This window comes from Penicillium paradoxum (assembly GCF_028828445.1).
Source record: "Penicillium paradoxum strain IBT 22861 chromosome Unknown utg000004l_segment0_segment0, whole genome shotgun sequence".
NCBI lineage: Eukaryota > Fungi > Ascomycota > Eurotiomycetes > Eurotiales > Aspergillaceae > Penicillium > Penicillium paradoxum.
The window spans coordinates 765,563-789,743 of record NW_026643182.1 but is presented as its reverse complement, the minus strand read 5'-3'; the positions used below and the strand labels follow the sequence as shown (position 1 = coordinate 789,743).

Here is a 24,181-nt window from a genome sequence, read left to right as displayed (position 1 = left end):
CCTTTTGTCTTCCAATTGATCCTCTCTACGGGATTGGAAGCCCTCGCGTAGGAATGCAGCCATGGTCTGGCGGTAGTCGTTCCCTTTGCGCTTTGCGACCTCTGACTCGTATCGCCGTACGACCGTTTACGACAACCTCCATCCTCCAGCGATCGAAGAAAAACAAACCCCTCCCTTCCACCGACAAGAAAAAATCAAAGACACTTTTAGGAGGTTCTGCTACAAAGGCCGTTCGACAAGATATTGCAGCCGCACGAGACTTTAACGAAGTGGTGGACGCAACCCTGCGCGATGTGTTCCACAAGCTGAATAAAACAGGCGAATCGCTAGAAGGATGGACAAAATTCGAACGTCAAGTCAAAAACGCTTGCAAGGTGGACGATAATAAGGCATCTGCGCAATGGGGACCGCTTCGGCATATCAAGGTAGCGCTGCAAAAGGCCTACCTCACCTCCGGACTTCAGGGCCTGCGGGAGGAGGTGGAATATATGAGATACTCGGATAGCATCACTGCGAGGTTTTCGGAGCCAGTCCTGGAAGCGCAGCGACAAGTGGCCGACCTTCGATGGCCAGCCGAGTGGTATCCACGCGCACGATCAATGCGGCGAACAATCCACCTCCATGTCGGGCCGACGAATTCTGGAAAGACCTACCATGCCCTGCAACGACTGGCAAAAAGTAAGAACGGGTTCTACGCAGGTCCACTGAGATTGCTTGCACAAGAAGTCTATCATCGATTCAAGGCAGATGGGGTTCCATGCAGTCTTGTCACTGGTGATGATGTCAAGTTTCCCGAAAATGATGAAGTTCCACGTATTGTGAGCAACACTGTCGAGATGGTCTCTCTAGGACAGGAATATGATGTGGGTGTAATTGATGAGATCCAAATGATTGCCAATTCCTCACGAGGGTGGGCATGGACTCGAGCTTTCCTTGGTGCCCAGGCGGCCGAACTGCACCTGTGCGGTGAAACCCGTTCAGTGCCGTTGATCCGGGAGCTATGCGCACTCACGGGTGATAATTTGGAGATCCACCGCTACGAACGTTTGAATGGCTTGGAAGTGATGAAACACAGCTTAAAAGGCAATCTAAATAACCTCGAAAAGGGCGATTGTGTAGTCGTCTTCTCCCGCAAAGGTATACACGCTCTGAAAGCAGATATTGAGAAGACCACCGGAAGACGTGCAGCCATCGTTTATGGTGGCTTACCTGCAGAGATTCGGACACAACAGGCAAATCTATTCAATGACCCAGACAATGACTACGACTTTCTCGTGGCAAGTGACGCCATTGGCATGGGGCTTAATTTGTAAGTTCTGCCCTCGGTGGTTACGCATGCACTTTCATACTAACCCATGATAGGAGCTGCAAACGTGTCATCTTTGACACCCTCGTCAAGCGTGTCCCGACTGGACTTCAACGGCTGACCGTACCCGAGATCAAACAGATTGGTGGACGTGCTGGCCGATATCGCCCTGCCAATGCTACAGAAAGCACAAATGAGGAGCCTAACGTAGGGTTGATAACCTGTCTCGAAGAGGTCGATCTTCCGTATATCCAGCAGGCCATGAAGTTGGAGCCTCCACCATTGAGTGCGGCGGGCATCTTTCCCCCAGAATCCGTTTTCCGGAAATTTGCCGCCTATTTCCCACCAGGTATACCTTTCGAATATTTGATCAAGCGTGCCTTGGATATTGCCCAGGTCAATCCGTTATTCTTCTTGTGTGATCCTACCAGTCAATTGGAAAATGCCGAAATCATCGACACTGTCAAAGGACTACCATTCGAGGACCAGTTGAAGTTCATGGTCTCTCCAATGGACCGCAAAAGTGCAAGCTCGCGTGATGTCACCGGTGCTCTAGCAGACTGCGTGGCCGACCACAACGATGGTCGACTCTTGGACATCAACTATCTCAATCTGGAAGTCCTTGAGCAGCCCGTCTCAGGGAGCAATGACTATATGCATGATTTGGAAAGTCTTCACCGGGCAGTTATCCTGTATCTGTGGCTTAGCTTCCGATTCGGTGGTGTTTTCACTGACCGAACTCTCGCGAGTCATGTGAAAGAACTTGTTGAAGAGCGGATGGTTCGAGCACTGACTGAATTTTCCGCCAATAAAAGGCTGCGACAGGGTGCTTCGCTGAAGCGCCAGATTGCTCTACAGAAACAATTGCTGGAGCAGCAACGTATGGGTGTTGATGGAGACTGGATGAAACCTCATGGAGAAGGAAATATGGAAGTCAATCTGCTCGACGAAGCTAATCCGGAAGTTGCAGAGGCTGCAGAAGCTGAGGAGACCGGAGAGGGCGAACCGTCCGACTCGGATCTCTCATTACTCGAGACTTCACCAGAGGCGGAGGGTGAGAAAGAGAGTTCATCCCCGGAGGACATAGAATCGTCTGAACCAACCGAGTCATACTATGACACAGAAGTCCACAAAGAGTGATGGGCATGTATACCACCGGATTTGTATATTATTTTTTTTATCAAACCAATCTCCAATACCCAATAATGTAGACTGTTTATTTTGATTTTTGAGACTGGGAAATTAGCTGTAGATCGTGTACGAAGTGTTACTATAAAAGACCTCCTGTGGAGGTCATAGATACCGCCTTATCTTATCAGTGGCAACTTCGGTCAGACTAATTTTCCGTCTTCAAGATCCAGAACTGCGCGACGGGCCTCAGAGCTACAGTGAAGCAGTGTTTTGCGCACTCGCCATTTTACTTACCATCCATGCAGTTTTGCTGACTTGGCTTTTGAATTCTGATCGGATTTCACTTTCATCTCACCCATCATGGATGATCTTGAGTCTCTGGAGCTGTTCTCGCTCGTGTCGCGAGTAACGAACGAGTTCGAGAACCACTTGGGTATCGCCGACAAGACTCTCGCAGAGTTCGTGATTGATCAGCATGTTAAATGCAATGGCAATTTCCCCGAATTTAAGAAATTTTTCGACGACATGGGCGGCGAGTTCCCGCAAAGTCTGCTGGAGAGTGTCGACCGCATGGTGCTCACGATGCACCCGAAATACAAAAGCAAAAAAGCAGAAAACAATAATGAAGCTTCTCAGGACAATGACGATATGGATTTGCTTGATGCCCTAGCAAAGAAGTCCCGGGTGTTCAAGGGTCTTTCTGTCCCTGATACGGAAAAGCGCTGGGAGGAAGACGAATACACGGACCGCCAAGCGGTAGACGAAGCCGACCTACAAGCAGATGCGATGGATGATACTTTTGCGATGCTGGAGGGCTTGGCAGGAAAAGCGAAGGAGGACAAACCACATGTGCACAGGAACGACCGCAGCAGCAGGAAGCGCAGCCGCAGTCCCCAACACAACGATTATGACCGTGGGAGGCGCAGAGACAAATATCGTTCGCGAACAAGATCTCGAAGTCCCCCGCGGCATAGCAATAATAACGACTACGTGGACGAGTTTGGCAGGTCGATTGGCAAATACGGCGACCGGGAAGACACCTATCGCAATGGCCATGGTGATCGTCGGAGACGCCGCGATCGCGAGGACGATGACGATTTCCGCCGACCGCCGCCAGTTGAGTTGGATGATCACCCCATTCTTTACAAGGTCTATGATGGAACCGTGACGGGTGTGAAAGATTTCGGTGCTTTTGTGAACTTGCAGGGTGTCAAGGGGAAGGTGGACGGGCTTGTTCATATCTCGGCAATGCAAGAAGGAGCACGAGTAAATCACCCCTCGGATTTGGTCTCACGGGGACAACCCGTCAAAGTCAAAGTTGCTAGCATCCAAGGCACTCGCATTGGGTTGTCCATGAAGGAGGTGGATCAGGCGACAGGCATGGACCTTGTACCCCAGAAGCGCCTTGCTTCTGGTGCGAATATGGAACGCCTTGACAATACATCAGTCGATGACCGATACGGCAACCTCAGCTCCGATGTTCCTATCGTTGAAGGCTCCGGAGGTCGGCCGATGAGGAACCGAAAGCGCATGACTTCACCCGAGAGATGGGAAATCAGACAATTGATTGCCTCAGGTGTTGCATCTGCAGCAGATTATCCCGACATTGACGAGGAATATAACGCAACACTCACCGGTGAAGGCACATTCGAAGAAGAGGAAGACGTGGACATCGAGGTCAAAGATGAGGAGCCTCCTTTCCTGGCTGGTCAAACAAAGCAATCCCTCGAACTTTCCCCTATTCGTGTTGTCAAGGCCCCCGATGGTTCAATGAACCGTGCTGCGATGTCAGGCACTACCCTTGCCAAGGAGAGACGCGAATTGAAGCAGCAGGAAGCACAGGACAATGCGGCTCAGAAGGCCGCAAATGTCGATCTCAATGCACAATGGCAGGACCCCATGGTAGCGCCGGAGGAGCGAAAGTTTGCCGCCGATCTTCGAAGTGCTGGGCAACCCAAGCAGGACGAAGCGGTGCCAGAGTGGAAGAGAGCGGGGATGGGCAAGAATGCATCCTTTGGAAAACGAACAACCATGTCCATGAAACAACAACGCGAGAGCCTCCCGGTTTACAAATTCCGGAAGCAATTGCTGGATGCGGTCAAGGACAACCAAATGTTGATCGTTGTCGGAGATACAGGTTCTGGAAAAACAACACAATTGACGCAATACCTGGCCGAGGGTGGATATACGAACAATGGAATGATTGGCTGCACCCAGCCTCGTCGTGTTGCTGCCATGTCGGTGGCTAAACGTGTGGCCGAGGAAGTAGGTTGCAAACTCGGAGCAGAGGTTGGGTATACCATCCGTTTTGAGGATTGTACCAGCCCTGAGACCAAAATCAAATACATGACGGACGGAATGCTTCAGAGAGAAATCCTTCTAGATCCAGATCTCAAGAAATATTCCGTGATCATGCTTGACGAAGCGCACGAGCGGACTATCCCCACGGATATTTTGTTTGTGTTGTTGAAAAAGACAATCAAGCGAAGACCTGATCTCAGATTGATTATCACGTCTGCTACTCTGGATGCTGAGAAGTTCTCCGTATACTTCGACGGCTGTCCCATTTTCTCCATCCCCGGTCGAACATTCCCTGTTGAAGTCATGTATTCCAAGGAACCCGAGTCTGATTATCTGGATGCCGCGCTTATTACCGTCATGCAAATTCACTTAACAGAACCTCAGGGTGACATTTTGCTCTTCTTGACAGGCCAAGAAGAAATTGATACAGCCTGTGAGATCTTATTTGAGCGTATGAAAGCATTAGGGCCCACGGTTCCCGAATTGGTCATCTTACCTGTCTACTCTGCACTACCTAGTGAAATGCAGAGTAGAATTTTCGATCCAGCGCCCGCAGGCGGACGTAAGGTCGTTATCGCAACCAACATTGCAGAGACCTCGATCACAATTGATCAAATTTACTACGTTATCGATCCCGGTTTCGTGAAGCAAAACGCATATGATCCAAAAATTGGCATGGATTCTCTCGTGGTGACCCCAATTTCTCAAGCACAAGCTAAGCAAAGAGCTGGTCGTGCGGGAAGAACTGGACCAGGAAAGTGCTTCAGATTGTATACTGAAGCTGCCTACCAATCCGAGATGCTTCCAACGACTATTCCCGATATTCAGCGTCAAAATCTTTCAAACACTATTCTGATGCTCAAGGCAATGGGAATCAATGACCTCCTTCACTTCGACTTCATGGACCCCCCGCCCACCAACACCATGTTGACAGCCCTCGAAGAGCTGTATGCCTTGTCAGCACTTGATGATGAGGGTCTATTGACTCGACTAGGACGAAAAATGGCTGATTTCCCAATGGAGCCTGCACTTGCCAAGGTGCTTCTTGCGTCCGTAGACTCAGGATGTTCCGAAGAGATGCTGACCATTGTCGCCATGTTGTCAATCCAGTCGGTCTTTTACCGCCCCAAAGAGAAGCAACAACAGGCGGACCAGAAGAAGTCCAAATTCCACGATCCACACGGTGATCATTTGACCCTACTCAATGTCTACAACGGATGGAAGAACGCAGGCTTCAACAACGCCTGGTGTTTCGAAAACTTCATTCAAGCACGGCAGATCAAGCGCGCCCAGGATGTTCGACAGCAGCTTCTCGGCCTCATGAATCGCCACAAGGTGCGGATTGTCTCTTGCGGTCGTGACACCATGAAAGTGCGACAGTCCCTCTGTACCGGCTTTTTCCGTAATGCCGCGCGCAAAGATCCCCAAGAAGGTTACAAGACCCTGGTGGAAGGCACGCCCGTGTACATGCATCCTAGCTCTGCGATGTTCGGTAAACCCTCTGAGCACGTTATTTACCACACCTTGGTCCTCACCACCAAAGAGTACATGCACTGCACCACTGCCATTGAGCCTAAATGGCTTGTGGAGGCGGCACCGACTTTCTTCAAGGTTGCACCTACAGATCGGTTGTCGAAGCGCAAAAAGGCGGAGCGCATCCAGCCTCTACACAACCGCTTTGCTGGCGAAGACGATTGGCGTATCTCTGCACAGCGGCGGCAGGGCAGAGGTGGTGGTGGTGGCACTTGGGGTTGATTCTTATTTTGTTTCCAATATACCAGCTATGGTTGCAATTGTGTTTCTACTTCATGCTGCTTCTCTACATTTGTTTTTTTTGCCTGAACTATCTAGTTCAATGGAGTTGATCCTTCTAGACTTGGATCCTGTATGATATCAGATGAAAATGTTTGAAGTGCACTAAATTCATCCATGTGCAAGTAAGACTGCCTTAGCCGGTAGACAGGTAGAAAACATCTCTCTTCGGGAACGACAAGATATTTCACACCCATTCTCTCAAAAGAACCCCTAGGGTTCACGATCACCTCAAGCGTCATCGGAAAGGTCAATCAGCTCATCGTTTTGACTAGCAGCTTCGGCACGGTCGTTGCTAACTGCAAGATCCTTCTGGTGGTCATATCAGTATATCTGCGGGTTTCAAGTTCCATCCGAATTCCAGGGATGTTACTCACGCAGCTTGCACGACATGCCAGCTTTCTAGATGTTTCGAATGGATCTTTGCATAGTGTACAGGCTGTGCCCTGATTTTGTCCTCGAGCTGAGCTCCGAGGATATGCAGCCGAGAGTGATTGGCCATATAGGTCACGCACCGCTGAAACCATGTGGCTGGAATCGATTCAATGGAGATTAATTCGAAGAGTTCACGATGAAGGGAGTCCGCTTACTCGCAAAGAACTTCCTGGGCCATTTTGATGGCGTCATTGGTAGGGTAAGAATTCATTGCTGAGATGGAATTTGACATTTGTAGAAGACAGGATAGAATTGGCTAAAGAAGGATGAAGATGGGATAAGGGCAAGAGAAGAGCGTAGACTATTTAACATCCAGGAAATGGAATTTATGTTATAGTCATTTGGCTATCCTATTGTTTTTGCGTACATGGCGAATAGAGTGGATATAAATCAACTCAACAACAGGAGCTGGGCAGCGATGAACGCTAAGCATTCTCCAGGGATATATATCAATGGATCGGATACTTCCTTCGCAAGTTTTCGAAGGGACCTCAGGACATAGAGGTTGAGTCTGCCTACGTGATAGGTAGGTAGGTAGGTAGGTAGGCATAGTATATGTGAATCGATACCTTATGCAGGTATAGAGCATGTTCGTGGTCGATATAAAATAGCTCATTGCAAAGGTTGCCTAGATTCAGAAGAAGCTTGCCCTTGATACATGCATTTATAGATATACCACCTTCCTGGTGGAAAGTGCATGGATATAGATGTCAACAGACCCCGAGTGGAGGTGAGATCCTTTGGCGTTTGTTATCGGGAAGCTCCACTGTTGATAAGCCCACACCGCCTGGGCATTGTTACGGCAGAAGAGGGCGGTGTATCCACACTTTTGGACCAGGCGGGGAGACTTCAGCCAATCAACGAGCTGGAAATGTCGATGGCATCGGGACATCTGAGGATAAAAAAAAAACTACAATACTGCACCTCAGCCCATCAATCATGTCGCACATCACAGAGCATCCTTCGCGTGCGAAGAGAAGAAAACTGGACGATCCTAAAACTGCAGAGAAACAGCATGTCACATCAAATATCACATCGGCTGCCCAGCTGCGCGAATTGTTGGCCGTTCAGCAAAATGCCCCATTGGCAAAGCAAGGTGAGCCGAGTCGCGAGTTACCCAAAGCTACGGGGATCTGACTTCTATATAGGAATCATCAAGTTCAAAGAGTTCCTAGTGTCAATCGCACACACAGAAACAGACGGCGACAAAGCGCAGAAATTGCGTGTCCTTAAAGATTATTGCGATAAACAGATTACCAATTCTGGGAAGGAGGATGAGACCTCAGTCTGCTTTCCGGACTTGATTCAGTCTTGGGCATTTGGCGATGGCAACAACAATGAGCCTCTATTGACAAGTGTGCCTTCCGTTCTTGCAATCTTCCTTAAGACGATCTCGTCGGAACTGGAATTCCGGGAATTCGGAATCGCGCTGTGCAAGCATCTGCTACAGAAAGATCAGCTGAGATTGTTTAATCGCGGTCTGACGGCAACAAAGTCCAAAGAGCACCTGATCTCGCCATGTTTGCGTCTGCTCACGGAGATCGTCACCTTTGATGGAGGCGCGGTGGCACGACAGCTGTATCTCCGACGCTATATTACCTTTAAGCGGCTTGAGGTCTTTTTGATTCCCAACAAAGCACAGGAGGCATCAGAAGATGACTCCCACAAATCGACACTCAGACGAAATGCCCAGCGATACCTGCTAGCGAACCTGAGGGTCCAGCATGCTTCTGAGAAGGGTGATATCATCGAACAGCACAAGATCACTAGGTCTTTCCTCGAATATATCCGGAAGGACCCACGCGAGACTGTACTAGAAATTATCAAGGCCATCGAAAGGGACGTGGTACAAGATGCTGCTCTATCCCGCAAATCGAAGAGCAAGTTCTTCAACCGACACAATCTTGAACGACTGGTGACGCTTTACGGCTACGATCGTGAATCAGATGAACCTAATGCTAGCGGTGTCATCATTGCTAACGAGATTCATCGAGTTATGATGAATGTCTGCACGACTCCCGGACTCGGGGTCCTTTTGCCCGAGGCAGGTTGGTATCCAGCCGGAAGCGACCCCGAGACTCTCACTGCTGATGACGATGCCTGCATTGAATTGGGCCTTGATTCACCCATCTATATCGACAAGTTCCGAGACTCTATCCCCGTCAGGAATGGTTCTCTATCTTTCCTCATCCAGTGCCTTCGACCTGACGTAGATAGTCTTCAGATTGAATTACTGGTCTCAATTTTCAAGGTGGCACCAGAGCTCATTGCGGACTTCTTCACAAGGAAGACCATGTTCATCTCAGATCCCAAGGCTACCCCTTCATGGATGGCAGAGTCAGCTTTCCTCTTTTCTACTGTGCAGTTGCCTGTCCCTGCGAACTGTGGTTGGAAGGATAAGCAGCCTATCCTGCCACCGCCGGTTTCTATTGTTATTGAAAACATCCTCCCCCGTCCTCTTGGTCAAAAGATCATGACTCGCTGCCTTAATCAGAATGCAGAGATCATCACATTGTTTGCAGTGCGAATCTTGACCCTTGCCTTCACTAAGCTGCGAGCTGTCCTCAAGATTTTCCAAGCGGATCACGGTCAAGGTCAGCTGTTCTGGAACCAGGCTTCTGCAAAGTTGCTTGCAGAGTTCTCCCGCCGGTGCCCTGCAGTCAAGGATGTTGTGCTTCTCTTCCGCAGAACGGACAAAGAAGATCTTACTCAGCAGGAGGCTGTCGCAGAGCTCTTGACCTGTTACTACGAAGTGATGCCCGACATTGCTCTGGAGGAGAACTTTGACGTCTCGCTGGTCTTGGTGGATGTGCTCAAGCGATTGGAAGCCCCTGACGTTAACGCAGATGATTCTGAGTCACTCTTGAGCCAACTGCAGAGCATTCTCCAAATTGCACAACAATCCGCTTCATTGCGTTGGTGGCAAAAGCCAGCATCCATGCAATATTCACCCTTCACCTCGATTCTCAAGGTTCTCATGGACACTTCGGATAAGGACTCCTCGCGCCGTATCTCCACTCTTCTTAGGACCGTTTTGGTTGAGAACTCTGTTTTGCAAAGCTCTCCCCACGCGTTTGCCTCTATCTTGTCAAGCCTCGAGAATTCCGAGGCTGATGCTCTGCACCAGCAGCTGGTCTTCATTGATAACTGTGTCTCGCGTGTCGCCAAGAAGCCTGTGCATTATCTAGATCTGCTAAGGTCATTATCGGAGGATGAATCTGGAACATCTAGCGCCCTTGTTGCTGCTATTGTTGAACAATGGCCATTCATCGTCAAGAGCGGCGATGCATCCACAGAAGCCGCCGTTGGGGCTTGGGTCGCAAGTCTCCTGGGTAACCTGAAGCAAGCGGGTGAAAACACGAAAGTGCTCAAGGCCGCGCGTGATGCGTTGGTAGAAGCAACGGAGACTAAAAAGATCAGATCTCTACTCAAGAAGTCCTTGAAGGAGACAGATGATGCCGATAATGAGGACAAGATGGATATTGACTCTGATTCGAATATTCCCAGTCAATCCAACAAAGCCCCCACCGTTGACCTTGATGAGATCTTCGGCTTCCTGCCCACTGAAGGCACTACTCACAATGCATTGCACAAATGGGAAAGGGAAGACATCGAAGAAGCAGTAGACCAAGGCCACATCGCCGAGTTGATGCTCTGCCTATGTTCTCAGCACGCAGAGGTGCGAAAACAGGCCTTCTCGGCCATTATTCGTTTCATGGCCAAACTCAAGGAATCCAAATACGCAGAGTGGCGGACCGTGTTTACTCTCTGCGGAGAGCTTCTCGAGACAGTCAACAACATTGGCATGGAGAAGCCTGTTCCATGGATTGTTGGCGAGTGCGCTGCAAACTGTCTGGAAGTCCTCACCAATCCGCTCAATAAGGTGTACGGCAAAGTCAACAAGTTCCTGCAGAAAGCGCCATTCTGGGAAGTGGAGAAGATCCCAACATACTGGGTTGACAAAATCTTGCTGCACGAGCCTGAGTTGGATGACGGGTATTTCGACGAGATTGATTGGCTACTGAACCTATTCATCAAGGCACTCCGCACTGAGGCCGTAAGTTGCTACCCATTGTTCTTGTCTTCAGGTTACAAACTTGTGATTGCTAACATATTGAATCCAGGATATGGAGGTTTACCGCCGAGCCAATGTCTTCGAGCGTATTCTTTCTCTCTACCAGTCCCCGTCTCTCGGCCCTGCAGCTCGCCGAAAGATCTTGCACATTGTCTACCGCGCCGCCCAGGTCGGTGGCAGCACTACCCTGATTACCCGTGCTGGTGTCATCAGCTGGATCCAGATCCAAGCAGCAGAGGCGGGTGCGAAGGAGATTGCTCAGCTTGCAGCCCTTGCACGTGCTTTATATGACACTTGTGATCGGGAACGTGTTGATAGCTGGAGCAATGGGACTCTTGGGAAGGTTGTTGATGAGATCCAGGCCCAGGTTTGAGTTAGATCTGTACAATAATAGAATGCTTGAAACCCCAGGATCAACGTGAACATATCTAGCAAGCTGTCGAGAGTATTCTGAACATACGTTGCCATTCAACGAGAGTTTACAACAGTCTATACCCGCGGGACTTGGCCTTGCGAAAGTGAGGTGTCTTCGTATCACTATCTAGGTACCTATTTGAGACTCTATTTGGACTGGTTCACAAAATGATATGCTATCTCGAAACTCCCTTCTATCCCCCTTTTACACCCGTCTCCGATACTTTGGAGTGGCTGTTGCTCCCGCCGAGACCGAGGCAGAGGAAGATGGGATCCTCGTCGAGATTGGTGCAGGTTTTGTGGAACAGCTTCCTGTGACCGTCGTCTGGGGTAGCGCAGTCCAGTCCGTGTAAGATTTGTTAGGCGCATCTTTCAGCGTAGCCGCGAAGATATTGTGTCCGTTGTCGTGATAAGAGAGCGTGATATCAGAGGGACAATCGGGGCTCCCCGGAGCCGCAAAGGACTGGGCCCATCCTAAGTTCAGCACACCCGCGCTCGTGGAGGCGTTTCTACTCGCGCCATCCTGACTCCATTGCAGACAGTTTGAGCATCTGAAGATCAAGCTGTAGTGGGTTGCATTGATGGTGGACGAGAGCTGGGTTAGCTTGGCATCCCCGGTGTAGACGTCCGGCTTGTGATAGGCTGTGGTGTAACGGAAGGACGTGAGAATGTCTTCACCGTGGGGATAGGCCAACAGCAGGAGGGAATCGGTCATTGTGCCCCCGAGTGAAATACCGCACCAGCCGGTGAAGGTGGCATTTGTTGACGAACATAGCTGCGAGATTGGTTACTATAAAAGACGGACAGAGCGGAAACTACACAGGTTGGACGGAGCTGCATACCAAGTAACCGATGAATTCGGTAGCATCTGTGCTCAGAGCATCGGATTGTAAAGCAAGGCCAAAAGTGAGTCCTCCCTGACTGAGTTTCTCTGGAACAGTCCAAGTATCAAAGGTGATGTCCGTATCCGGGTCTGTGTATGCCACCGGAGTCCCACTCTGGGCCCAAGATGGTGATGAGACTGGATGAAAGAAGGTTAGCTAGTGATTCATGCATCTCTCAGCAGGAAAGGACGAGAGCTTACACAGTGCGACAGTCGCAACTGCGGCGAAAGCATGGGCGAAGACTCTCATGTTGCGATTCGGTTTACGACTTCAGTCGCAGTTTCTAGCATGCCAGTATTAAGAGAAAGCCGTGTGCAACAAAGAATGGGGTGACAAGGTATCTTTTAACATCGAATGCCACTCGGACCCCCGGGCAGACCTGATGGGCGTCACTCCTCATCATTGCCCTCTTTGTCACCTCGATGGGCGCGAGGAGAGGCAGGGATTGACACTCGACACGGACCTATGGGAGAGTTGCTTACTCGGGCCGACTCTGCATTGAAATAGAACTGCGACGACTAGTTTATGCATGTCGTTGGCCCTTGTCAAGTCACTTCTTCAGGCGACCAATACCCTCACTAAAAAAGGAAGACGCAAGCCGCCATCTACAACGACTTTTATCCGAATATGATCGAGGGCGACAAGGGAAAGGGAGCGCTGCATATACCATGAGTCCGTCTCAAGCCCTCAAAGCTACTAAAGCAAGTTACTCCTCATAGGAACCGCTTCTCGCCGAACAGAAGTTACAGAGAAAGATCGACAGGAGAGAACCGGGGATGTCTTTCCGTTTGATTTGGATATATAGTAAACGAAGGCATTAGATGCCATGGAATAACAATAGCCCTGCCGTTATTGGTCAAGCTCAAATCATAGGGCCGATCGTTATATGACCATCACAAGGGCCATTGCCATAATAAGGGGGAGGTGAGGAGAGCCTACATAATGATTTGACGGCTCGCCGATGAAAGACCGGCTGTTGCATCCCAGCAGGGATTGGGAGACGCTAGCTCTTCTACTTCTGACTGGCGACAAAACAAGGCGGCGATCATTACGCCCTCCATCCTACTTTGTCTAGTCCCCCCGGCAAAGGCCCGAGGAAATGACCAACTTTACTCAAATGCGATCATCAACTCCCAAATACCAATCTCATTCTTTATTTTAGTCGGCTACTCCGTGGATTAATGAATCGATGGTATTATTGACCCTCATCTATCACCAAGTTGGAACCGAGAACAAGTGGTACATATGGCTTCGGAAGTGGTATAGCTCCTAGGACCGGTTTCTATGCCCCTGAAGCTAATGGAGCTGTAGGGCGAAAAATTGCTGATGGAGAGAGTTTAAGGGTCACCTAGGTAGTTAACACCATGCATCTAAATACCCAACTAGTCGTAGTGTTGTCACCCACATCTGATTCAAGCCGGTAGAAATTGATGATATCTGCATTACCATGACAGCGACCTTGTTAAGCCAGGTACTTAACCTTCTTAGAACATCCCCTTGGGAAGCAGGTAGACAAAATGAATCTTTTCATATTTTTGAGTATAAAACAAAAACAGTCAGCTGCATTTGCGGCCTTATGACGTCTTTTTAGTACTTTCTTAGTACATGTAGTCAATTGAAATTCAATACAATCTCAAAATATAAGTCTTCTTGGTCTTTTCTTTACGGATAAGCCCGTAGCAGAGTACATGGTCGTTCCTCTGGTAGAGAGTGGAATTCATTTCAGAAACACGTACGAGGGAGTCCCAGGTCGCGTATTCTCAAACAACCTCTCTTCGGGTGAATTCTAAGTTTGGTAACGGGCTGCGAATACCCGGCGTCCCGCGTGGCAGAATATAACTAGCAGGCTTAAGAGACAAGGCAGCCTGTATGTCGCTTGATTCCTGGGGGGCATCTTTTGCAGCAGAACCTTTTTTAGCGGATGTGAGCAAAGTGCGCGTGTCAGTTTCGAGCAGTATCAATTCAAGGGTTTCGGTTATCAGGAAACTCTTGTGCGGGTCCGCGCAACACTAGAATGGTATACACTCGTAGCTTAAACGCCTACATAGCTAATATACGGCTCGTTGAGCTTTGCTCTGGGCTAGGAACCGGTGCAGGCACGTACTAAGGCCGAACTATGATCTTAATAGGACATGTCCGACAGGAGGATGTATGTACTCATGATTGTTAATCATGAATTTCAAGCTTGCTTAGGCAAGGGTATAAGAAGGACTTGTTGACCTGAGTCTAATCACAATTCTGCCTGATGCCGATATATAATGCAATTTACTTATATCCTGGTAGTCACTTATCCTTATACATCAAGCCCTTCGACCTCCCAAATTAGTACAATGGCCTAGTGAAAACGCCACGACTTTCCCAACGGATCGAAAACAAAAAAGAAAAAAAAACTAAAAAACATACAACAGTGAGGATTCGCTGGTGGTCACCCACCCAACTACTAACTCACCGGCGTGTGGCTTATGTGCAGTCAGTAGTCCGGTGGGTGTCGCCGGGGTGAGAAATGGGTGAGCGTCGCTGTACGGTCGCGCGACTCGGGTGGTTAGGGTGAGTGCGCAATAGACAGGGTGAGAATGGGGTGAGCCTGGGTGAGAATCATAATCTGCAGGGTGACCACTTCACTGACCCCTTTCAGCTGAGTTGGCTTTGGTCTTCGGTCGTACTGCCCTCAGCGTCGCATATTTTAGATGACCATGCCCACCATTTATGCAAATTGAAATTCGGTTGGTGGTCAATGCGGCATAGAGGTCTAAGGCCTTTTATTTGTTTTATTCATCTCGACAACATGTACCAGGCACTCAACCCTAGAGGTGATGACAGAAAGAAAGGCGGTCAGGGAAAGGTCACATGACAAATGAGGGGTCATATTCCCACAACTTATTCTTAGCTTAGCTTCTCTCCTTCGTGCAATCTGAGAGTATGGTTTTGCGTCCATTTCCTTCAGTTTGTTCTCAATTTCTGTAGGAACTCATCCTGACCTATGCTCAAGGGTGTGACACTGAGGTTTTTGCACGCGGGCCGGGAAGGTTGCGGTGCGGCGGACGCTCGGGGGTCTCAGGGGCCAGTCAGAAGTGAGGAATCCAAGGACCCGCTCTTACAAGGTGACCACTCCGAGAACAATAGACAACTTGCAGGCGATTCTGACCCACTCGCCAAGGCTGTTTTTCTCCCAATCATAATCAACCTGTTTACCCCATCCGCGATGCCTTCTCTAGAAGGGCCTCCGTTGCCTGGACGGAGCTCCCCGGTATCGAAGAAGCAACGTGTATCCTCCACGGATGACTCGATTTTCCCATACCCTGTTCTTCCAGCGGACTGCGTCACCAACGATCAGGATGGTTATCTACCGGTGGGGTCCTTACACGAGCTGCGACATTTGATTCCTGTGCCTAGTATGTATTTCCACTTGGCGATGGAGAAAATGATGATCAGCTAACTCTATTGTAGCAACAGACTCTGTTGAGTGGGGCGACAAAGCGGCTGCAGCTAAGCGTGCCTCGATCGAGCCCAAAGTGACAGACACAAATCAACGATTGCTTCGAACGCACCACCCATCTCTTAGCCAACTTGACTCAGTATATCTGGTGGAAGAATCGGAGCACAAGTGGATATGGGTGGTGTCGCCAGGATTTGATGAGACCAGGTCGATTGGCGCTTATGCCGGGGGTCTCGAGATTCACCTCAAACCAACTGGGCTCATGGAAAGGACAACTACGATGTGGCCAAAGTACCAATCGGACCCCATCCCTGCTATTCTCAATCCTCGGAAGTTTTTGTCTCGACATCACCTTCACCTGTTACGAGAAATGTTCCCAACTTCGCTCGGCGCAAGAGTTTTCATAAGTGGTTTCATCGTGATTCTGTTCAAGAGCCGTGCCGACATGGAGAATTCCTGGCTGCAAGATGGACCGGCAAGCACCTTTGGCACCTTAAGACTAAGATACGATATTCTTGAGGACACACCGACCCGGACAATGGTTTCAAAAGGCGCTGCAATTGCTGCAAGGCCAGACTGCGTCGAGGCATACGCTGCGCTTGGGTTGAAGATTCGTTTCCCGGGAGGCCAAGAGGCGATAACCGTCCCCACGCATGCATTTATTACTCTCCGATCTATCCGATCAGCTCCTCTCCTTCGAATTGCAGACTGGTATGGTCACATTAAGATGAAACTGGCTCGATATTCCCCCATCAAAAGTGGGTTATCTATGCGAGCGATTGGGTCTGCTCGGCGTCATCCAATGGGTAATTCGCCACTTGGTCAGCAAGTGTTCCTCGCTGGAGATTCAAAACAGGTATGCTTGCTCTGCTATCATCTGTGGCTTCTAACAACTTACCGAGAATAGATCGGGACCATCTCTTTTACCTACGATCCGATTTCAGCAAGGCCCCTTCGTTTCCCGACTGGGTTTGTGCATGATCTATCATTGATCACAAATTCCCAGGAACTACCGGAAGTTACATCCCCTGATCGAACACCATGTGTGGTTGGTTGGGGTAGTTATACAGACCTTCTTGATGGAAAACCAGTCTTTGTGACAGGCCTCAATATTCCCACAGGCAATACCATTGTGAGATCAGGAAGCGGGATATCAAGGGAAGCACAGGCAGCGCTCACAGAAGGCTCGCAGTATCTCTGGGACAGAGAAGTACTATCGCAGAATGTTTCGATCCTATGGCGGACTGAAAATGATGAAGACCCGCTAGGAGGCCTTTCGGGATCGGCGCTATGCCTCGGACAACTGCAAGACAAAACCTGTCTAGCGGTTTGTTTCCAGAACTTTGAGTCCCCTCTATATTCGCGAGAGCTGCTGAAAGACGACCATCGTGGTGCACCACAATACGCCGATCGCGTTAGAATCAAAGGGGGCTTTCTGCTACCGCCAGAGGTCAGAGTCACCCAGATCCTATGCAATCCATCCGAAACACCTACGGCATCGGGGACTTATCCCAGCTGATCGAACCCAACAGCGGGCCTAAGGAGATCATATTCCTCGACTCGCTGATATTGCTTTGTATTTCTAATGTATAATTAACACTTGACTTGGTGCCTAACTCATGGCTGTTAATCAAGGCTAGCTTCTCAATTCTACCATACTTTAGCGCCCGTATTGCACAAGCGAAGTTAGACCTCCGCAATGGGCCTGGTTGGGCCCGGACCTCCTGTTCTGTGTGTCCTCGGGGTTCTTGTCCGTATCTCTGAAATGAGCAGAGACAGGAATATCGTCACTTCAAGCCCATGAAGGCCAGTCTCGTGTGAAGTCAATTTCAGCAAAAATGGTTGTATTTCATAAATTGCATATACCAATATGCTACTTGGCTATACCTTGATTTCAGTTAAAGACTAAACGATGGCCATGTGACAAGTCTTTGAAAGACCGTTTCGATTCAGGGAGTAAGGATCCCCCCTTCACGAATACTTGATGAGATATACCGGATTCGGGATTCACGAGCGTTGTGCAGGGTAAGTGGTGATTTTATTACACAACTGCCCTACTTGACTCATCTGTCGGCCATCCAAGGCACAGCAATGTCCTTCTCTTGGGCTTCAGCCCTTTTCTTGAGACCTTGGACGGTCTGTGACAGAGTGCCAAGCCAAACAAGAATTGAAAATTTAGAGAGAAAGATTTATCGTCTTGAAAGGAATCAGAACGATAGCATCTCAGCAGCACTTCAAGGGAGCTTGGCGCTAGCCCTGTGATCTGTACCCCATTGCTGAGTAACACTAGCAGCAAGGGCATCAAGTTGCAGGATATGCTCCCAATTGGAGATATTGTATGGCTCAGGTAAATTGAGCTTGCAGAATGCATTCTCTTCGTCTTCCCGGAATGGGTCCTATTTCGAGAAGGTACTTGAAGTACTCTGGGCCACATTTCCCAATAATAATCCATATGATGCCGAGGTCGGCAGAACATAGCGCTAGAACATAGGTATCTGCAGTAGCTCGTCAGCAATTTCCTCGAGCCCATACGCTTTGAAGAGTGCTTACCATTGTCCTGACGGATGTACATTGTGACACTCCAGCATCCATATCATCATTTCAATTCCTGCACCAGCACCATTTTCGTATGATTACCGAAGGGAAACGATGCCTTAGCCTCGATCACAGCTTTTGGTTGGGTAGATAACTTTCAGCACTCCAGCTGACCATCATGGGTCGCGACATTTGAAACTTCATCCGGAGTCACAAGGGGTGCAGAAGCAAGATGAGAGCCGGTTTGATCGGTCTTCTAGTACTGATCGAATTGTGACATCAAGGCTGCGAATGGTTGAAAATGGACCATGATTCAACTTGTCGCAATCCCAATCCTTCCAGCATATTGGATGTTACACTCTGCCATGAGCTCCAGGAATTTCAGGGACTGTTCTACGGCTTTTGTTGAAGGTGAGGAGACTGGTGGATGAAGAAGGACGTATCTGCGGAAAGACCACGAATATGGGCAACCATGTGATCTCCAGAGTCTTCTTTGTCGCTTCCGAAGAAAACGCTCGAGAACTTGACGGCCAGACTGCTTTACCAAGGTGTTAGAGATTTCCATGTGATTTTGAGCAAGGGAATAACTCATGTGCTATTGTCTGTAAAAGGAAACCCGGAGTGGGAGGAGAAACCGCGAGCAGCCAAGTTCTTGGTGTTTTCAGCCAAATACTACCCAACAGGTGTTGAATGGCGTGTATGGAGCTATAGACCGAGATAGCAAGAGATCAGATAAATGTCGCAACCTCAAGTCTGGAAGAAAAGCAGAGACCCCCAATCCTAGCCAAGGGGACGAAAGGTGTGTTCCGTCGGAACTCCGCGCTCTCAGGCGTGTATCAGCTAACTGTATCAGGAACGAGACCCTGTCCTTCTTATCCTTTTCATTCCTTTCCTCCTTTTCATCCAATAACACCCAATGAGACATCCCCTGGGAATGGGAGCTTGTGGTTAACGCAGAAGGGCGGGGACACGCCACTTGGCGACGCACCTCTCCAGTAACGCCACAGAAGCTCTGTGCATCCCAATGAGATGCGTCCTCGGCTTATCTTGACTGTGGACGGACTACTTGTATAGAATCATCCCTGTACTTTCCATCAAGTGCCTGGGAATGATGCTGGTTTCCCGCCACTCACAACAGCTCACACCCTTCGCAAAAGACCAGGGGACAGGGATCTGAAGCTGAAATGTGTTATCATCTTAGTTGGGATGTTGCCATCGCGCCTAACTGTTTTTCTTTCATTTTCGAGAGAGATACGGAGTACTCCGTAAAGGATAATCCAATCAAAACAATAATCCAATGCTGGGTTTACTGGGAGAATGAAACAATGAGAATACTCGATCGCTTGGACATGGCTCATCCCAGGGCTGCGTGGTATCATTGTCCCGATAAGGACTGGGGGATACCTCTCTCCTTGCTCTCATCTGCAGGCGAAACCTATAAGGAGTCCTCAGGGCCTAGGGAGTAACCTCAGTTATCAACTCGATACCCATCCCCCGATATGGCTTCAAGGGCGTCCGAGTCGCAGATAGACACGAGTGAGATCTCGGTCAGTAGCAAGGAGGCCATCGAAGACAAGACTGGTGTCGCCGTGATTGCTACCAAAGATGAAGCCGTGCCTGCTAGCGACGACGGCGAGAACTCGGAAGCCATCATTGTCACCGGTGCTGATGCCGCTATCCATCTACTGCCGCTTCGAGATGACTTCGATAGCGTGTTAACCTTTCGCAGTATTCTACTTGCCTCTGGACTTGCCTGTTTCCAGGCTGTGATGTACCAGATTTATCAGGTAATTTCAGTCACTCGATTCCGCAGTCTTCATCTACTAACCCCTTAGTTGACAGTTCAAACCGACCGTTGTCACGATTCAAGGAACCTTCATCGTGCTCATCTCTTACTTCGTGGGCAATGCCTGGGCTAACTTCCTGCCCCGTGGGGAGAAGCTTGAGACTCGGTGGAGGGAGAAGAACGGCCAGGGAAAACTGCCCTGGTGGATCACTGTGATGAAGTTTGTCAATTACGGACCGTGGGGACTGAAAGAGCACGCAATCTGTTCAATCACTGCTACCTCGGCCTCCAATGCCTCTGCGAGCTCCATGGTATTTGCAGCACAGGATCTGTTCTACAATCTTCCCTTGAGCCCGGCAACGGTGATATTGAGTACTATCTCCATTGGTCTCTTTGGGTATGGACTCTGCGGAATTATGCGTCCCATCGCTGTCTGGCACACTGAGGCTGTCTACTGGAGTACCCTACCTACCGTGAAGACTCTCCAGGGACTTCATTGGCAGCAAGTCAAAAACTCGAAGCCGTTGCGGTACTTCTGGTACGCATTCACTGGCATGTCTCTCTACGAGATTATTCCTGCCTACATCTTCCCGTGGCTGAACTCTGTCTCAATTCCGGTACGTATTTGCTCATGTTAGCCCCAGCTTGGTCCATTCAGTGAGAGGCTTTGGAATTATGGAAACACATAACCTGGGAGAAGTTTATTGACCGCAAATGTTATAGTGCCTGGCTGCGCAAAAGGCCACTGGTAGCAAAGCTGCTATTCTCACCAATGTCTTTGGTGGTGCGACCAACAACGAAGGTCTCGGTCTGTTTACGCTTTCGTTCGATTGGCAATATGTGAGTTGAAGCCCTCTAAAACAACGCTATTTGGGAGATTATCTAACAGAAGTAGATTACATCGTTCCAAACATCCCTTCCTCTCAAACTTCAAATTCACCAGGCCCTAGGATTTTTTGTCTGCTTCATTCTCATGATAGGCATATACTATGGCAACGCCTGGGATTCGAGATCGCTTCCATTCATGTCGACGAGACTTCTGGCGAGCAATGGCACCGCGTACCCCATCAATGACGTCTTCCCTGGCGGTGTCCTCGATGAAACCGCCTTGGCCAATTTCGGGTTGCCAAAGCTCACTGGAACGTTTGCCTTCTCGTTGTTCATGGCCAATGCTGCGATTGGTGCCCTCATCGTCCACTGCATTCTCTTCTGGGGCAAGGATATCCTTCGGGCCTACAAAAGTTCGAGAGAAGGAAGATATGATGATCGGCATCATGAGCATATGGCCAAGCATTACAAGGAGACTCCGTGGTGGTGGTACATCGCTGTGCTTATTGGCAGCTTTGTGCTCGGCATCATCGTCTGCACAAAAGAAAACATCACTATGCCCGTGTGGGCATATGTTGTCTCCCTATTGGTTGGATGCATCATTGCGCCCTTTGTGAGTCAAATTCCCCAATAATGGTCTTTATAGGGCAGTGCTAAACATGACTACAGAGTACCATCCTCTACTCTCGCTATGGTAATGGTATCGCCACGAACAATCTGTCGAAGATGCTGGGTGGACTCATGCTTCCTGGGCGCCCCATTGGAAACATGTACTTTGCTGCGTGGTCGCATAACGTCATTTCCAACGCGGTTAATCTTTCCAATGATCTGAAGATGGGCGAATACCGTAAGTGATAACACTCGTTCTGTTAATCAAGATTTCTAATTTGTCTCTTGAACTTTTTTAGTCAAGATCCCTCCTCGAGTTATGTTCCTGACCCAAATCTACGGCACAATTCTTGGTGGCTTCATCAATTACGCTGTTATGATCTCGATTGTGTCAGGTAATCGAGAGCTTCTCACCGGCGGCAACGGAAACTCATCCTGGAGCGGTGCGACTATCCAATCTTATAACACAAATGCAGCATCTTGGGCTCTAGCGCCCTATATTTATAAGGCTGGCACTCCATATGGTGTCGTCCCGATTGGTATAGCCGTCGGCGCTGGTATTGTGATTATCCACCGCATCCTTTACCAGGTAAGTAGCCCTGCATCCCACGACCAACGTTGGCAATCCTCTGGGATACTTGAAGTTGACACTCGATTGATTCTTAGTTTATTCCCAAAATTGGGAAGTTCGACGTCTCGGAGATCAATATGCCGCAGTTTATCCAGTACGCCGGTTTCATTCCCTACAACCAATCCCAGACCTGTGTCATCTTTTCCTGGATCATCGGCGGGTTCTATGTTCAGTACTTCCTCCGAAACTACCGGCCCCGTATTTTCAAGGATTATTCATATCTGATCGCTGGTGCCTTTGATGGCGCCAGTCTGACGGTTCTTTTCATCCTCTCTTTTGCGGTTTTCGGGGCTGGTGGACCATCCCATCCGTTCCCATCGTGGTGGGGAAATAACCAGAAAGGGAACTATGATTGGTGTCCGGTCGCAGAGTAAGGGGCTTGAGTTGGATCAAAGCAGCAGCAATAATTTACAATACATCTTAATCGACCAAGGGGAATGGTCAGAATGTTCTAATGTGACTGGGCCTGGCCCAGATGGAAGGGCATGCTAGCCAGAGCTCTCTGCATGATTTAACACGGCGCGTTTCCGTCCGATTTAGTATCAGTTGTCTCGTCAACATTACACCGGGCTATTCTACAATTCATCTTCCACAATTTATGTGGTTGAGACAGGATAAATAGTAGACATAATCTGTGATCTCGCCATGAAAGACAGCAACTGCGAGGATTGATAGTAACTCCAGCTTCTAATCCATTATTTTCACGCATCTATATATTCATCTAATCCCTTGCAGCCTCTACTATGAGAGACGAGAGCTATAACCAACTCCATGGCATTTGCGAAATTATGCGATGCGGCCCGTAAATCATGAACTTCAAGTGTTTAAAATTTACCTACACTTAGGTCAACCAGAGTAAAACTGTTGAATTGTTGTTTCTGCACCAAGGTCATATCAAATGACGACCTTGACCGGTTGTCTGCGCTCATTATCCCGCAAGCCTCCAACAATAGCTGGGTTCACAAGCAGACATTTTGCCTCCACTGTCGGGTAGAAACATGCCCTGATGAACTCTCGAAAGGTCAATAACAGATTCTTCAACCCTCCTCTGGCAATTACCGTGCTCTCATAGACCGTCTGAAGCCCATCGAATGATATCCATTCGGTGCCTGCACCCTCGTGGATATGTCCGAACACATGGAGTCTTGGTCGAACCCTCCAGAGTTCCCCTAGTAGATGAACACAGCCAAACCGGAGCAGATCCAGATGACCGCGTGGTGGACCATGCGTGACGAGGACATCGATTCCATCTGGCACGGAGTCGGACCAGAGATCTTCACTGCGCGGATATTGAAATGCCCAGTTACCGTTCCGTGCAGAATAAGGACTTCCGTAAATCCTGAGCGTGCGACCATTTGCACAACGAATCGTTGTTTCCTGATTTTCGAGGTAGATTATATCACCCCAGTCAAGCCTGGCGCGCTCCACTGATGCTTGATTTGAATTGCCATTCCATTCTGTATCAAGTAACAGGTCGTGATTACCCGCAATAACAATTTTGGTGGGATGAGGCTGGGCGCGTAGCCAGGTGAGTGTCGCCTGGAGTTCCTTCAAAGATCCCGAGCTTGTAAGATCACCTGCATGAATGAGGATGTCTCCATTTGGGAGGCTGGGTTGGTTATTATGAGTATCAGAGATGCAGACGATGGAAACAGGGCGTGTAATTGGGTTGGCTGGAATTGATTGATGGCAAGTGTAAAGCTTCCGTGCGAGGAATAGACAAGGCTGAGATAGAAACTGTTCCCACTGGCTGGGTCGCTGTCGATGGAGCAGGTCGCTGAGGCTGGACATGGTTGGAGGGAGTCACAGAAGAGAATACAGTTTGGTCACGGATGAGGCTCAAGGTGATGCGCAAGCCTGAGGCATACCACCAGCCTTCTTCCCCTTACATCACTGCATACATATTATTATGAAGGTACGTATCTATTATCTCTTTTATCTCTTCACGTACCCATCTATCTGCCTATATATATTTGGGATTCCCACATTCCGTACCAC

General features: G+C 49.1%; 7 protein-coding genes across 7 annotated transcripts; 5 read left to right on the top strand and 2 right to left on the bottom strand.

Annotated features, from left to right (window-relative positions):
- Window positions 1-53: 53 nt before the first annotated feature.
- N7457_004035 (ATP-dependent RNA helicase SUV3) lies at window positions 54-2,446 on the top strand (the record flags this gene model as incomplete). The annotated part of the gene is made up of 2 exons (XM_057175080.1): window positions 54-1,309; window positions 1,363-2,446. The coding sequence occupies 2 exons, from the start codon at window positions 54-56 to the stop codon at window positions 2,444-2,446; spliced, it is 2,340 nt and encodes a 779-aa protein (XP_057032127.1).
- Window positions 2,447-2,797: 351 nt separating this feature from the next.
- Window positions 2,798-6,493, top strand: N7457_004034 (uncharacterized protein; the record flags this gene model as incomplete). Its single annotated transcript, XM_057175079.1, has 1 exon — window positions 2,798-6,493. The coding sequence occupies one exon, from the start codon at window positions 2,798-2,800 to the stop codon at window positions 6,491-6,493; it is 3,696 nt and encodes a 1,231-aa protein (XP_057032126.1).
- Window positions 6,494-7,924: 1,431 nt separating this feature from the next.
- On the top strand, window positions 7,925-11,433 carry N7457_004033 (NPA1/URB1 family protein; the record flags this gene model as incomplete). Its single annotated transcript, XM_057175078.1, has 3 exons — window positions 7,925-8,081; window positions 8,134-11,042; window positions 11,110-11,433. 3 exons carry the CDS (start codon window positions 7,925-7,927, stop codon window positions 11,431-11,433), a joined length of 3,390 nt encoding a protein of 1,129 aa, XP_057032125.1.
- A 246-nt stretch (window positions 11,434-11,679) lies between these two features.
- On the bottom strand, window positions 11,680-12,607 carry N7457_004032 (Cellobiose dehydrogenase cytochrome; the record flags this gene model as incomplete). The annotated part of the gene is made up of 3 exons (XM_057175077.1): window positions 11,680-12,249; window positions 12,317-12,495; window positions 12,559-12,607. 3 exons carry the CDS (start codon window positions 12,605-12,607, stop codon window positions 11,680-11,682), a joined length of 798 nt encoding a protein of 265 aa, XP_057032124.1.
- A 2,731-nt stretch (window positions 12,608-15,338) lies between these two features.
- On the top strand, window positions 15,339-17,313 carry N7457_004031 (uncharacterized protein; the record flags this gene model as incomplete). Its single annotated transcript, XM_057175076.1, has 3 exons — window positions 15,339-15,750; window positions 15,806-16,650; window positions 16,702-17,313. The coding sequence occupies 3 exons, from the start codon at window positions 15,339-15,341 to the stop codon at window positions 17,311-17,313; spliced, it is 1,869 nt and encodes a 622-aa protein (XP_057032123.1).
- Window positions 17,314-19,828: 2,515 nt separating this feature from the next.
- Window positions 19,829-22,557, top strand: N7457_004030 (OPT family oligopeptide transporter; the record flags this gene model as incomplete). Its single annotated transcript, XM_057175075.1, has 7 exons — window positions 19,829-20,116; window positions 20,172-20,732; window positions 20,839-20,955; window positions 21,011-21,556; window positions 21,613-21,790; window positions 21,852-22,141; window positions 22,219-22,557. The coding sequence occupies 7 exons, from the start codon at window positions 19,829-19,831 to the stop codon at window positions 22,555-22,557; spliced, it is 2,319 nt and encodes a 772-aa protein (XP_057032122.1).
- A 520-nt stretch (window positions 22,558-23,077) lies between these two features.
- On the bottom strand, window positions 23,078-23,974 carry N7457_004029 (metallophosphatase domain-containing protein; the record flags this gene model as incomplete). The annotated part of the gene is made up of 1 exon (XM_057175074.1): window positions 23,078-23,974. The coding sequence occupies one exon, from the start codon at window positions 23,972-23,974 to the stop codon at window positions 23,078-23,080; it is 897 nt and encodes a 298-aa protein (XP_057032121.1).
- Between the last annotated feature and the right edge of the window lie 207 nt (window positions 23,975-24,181).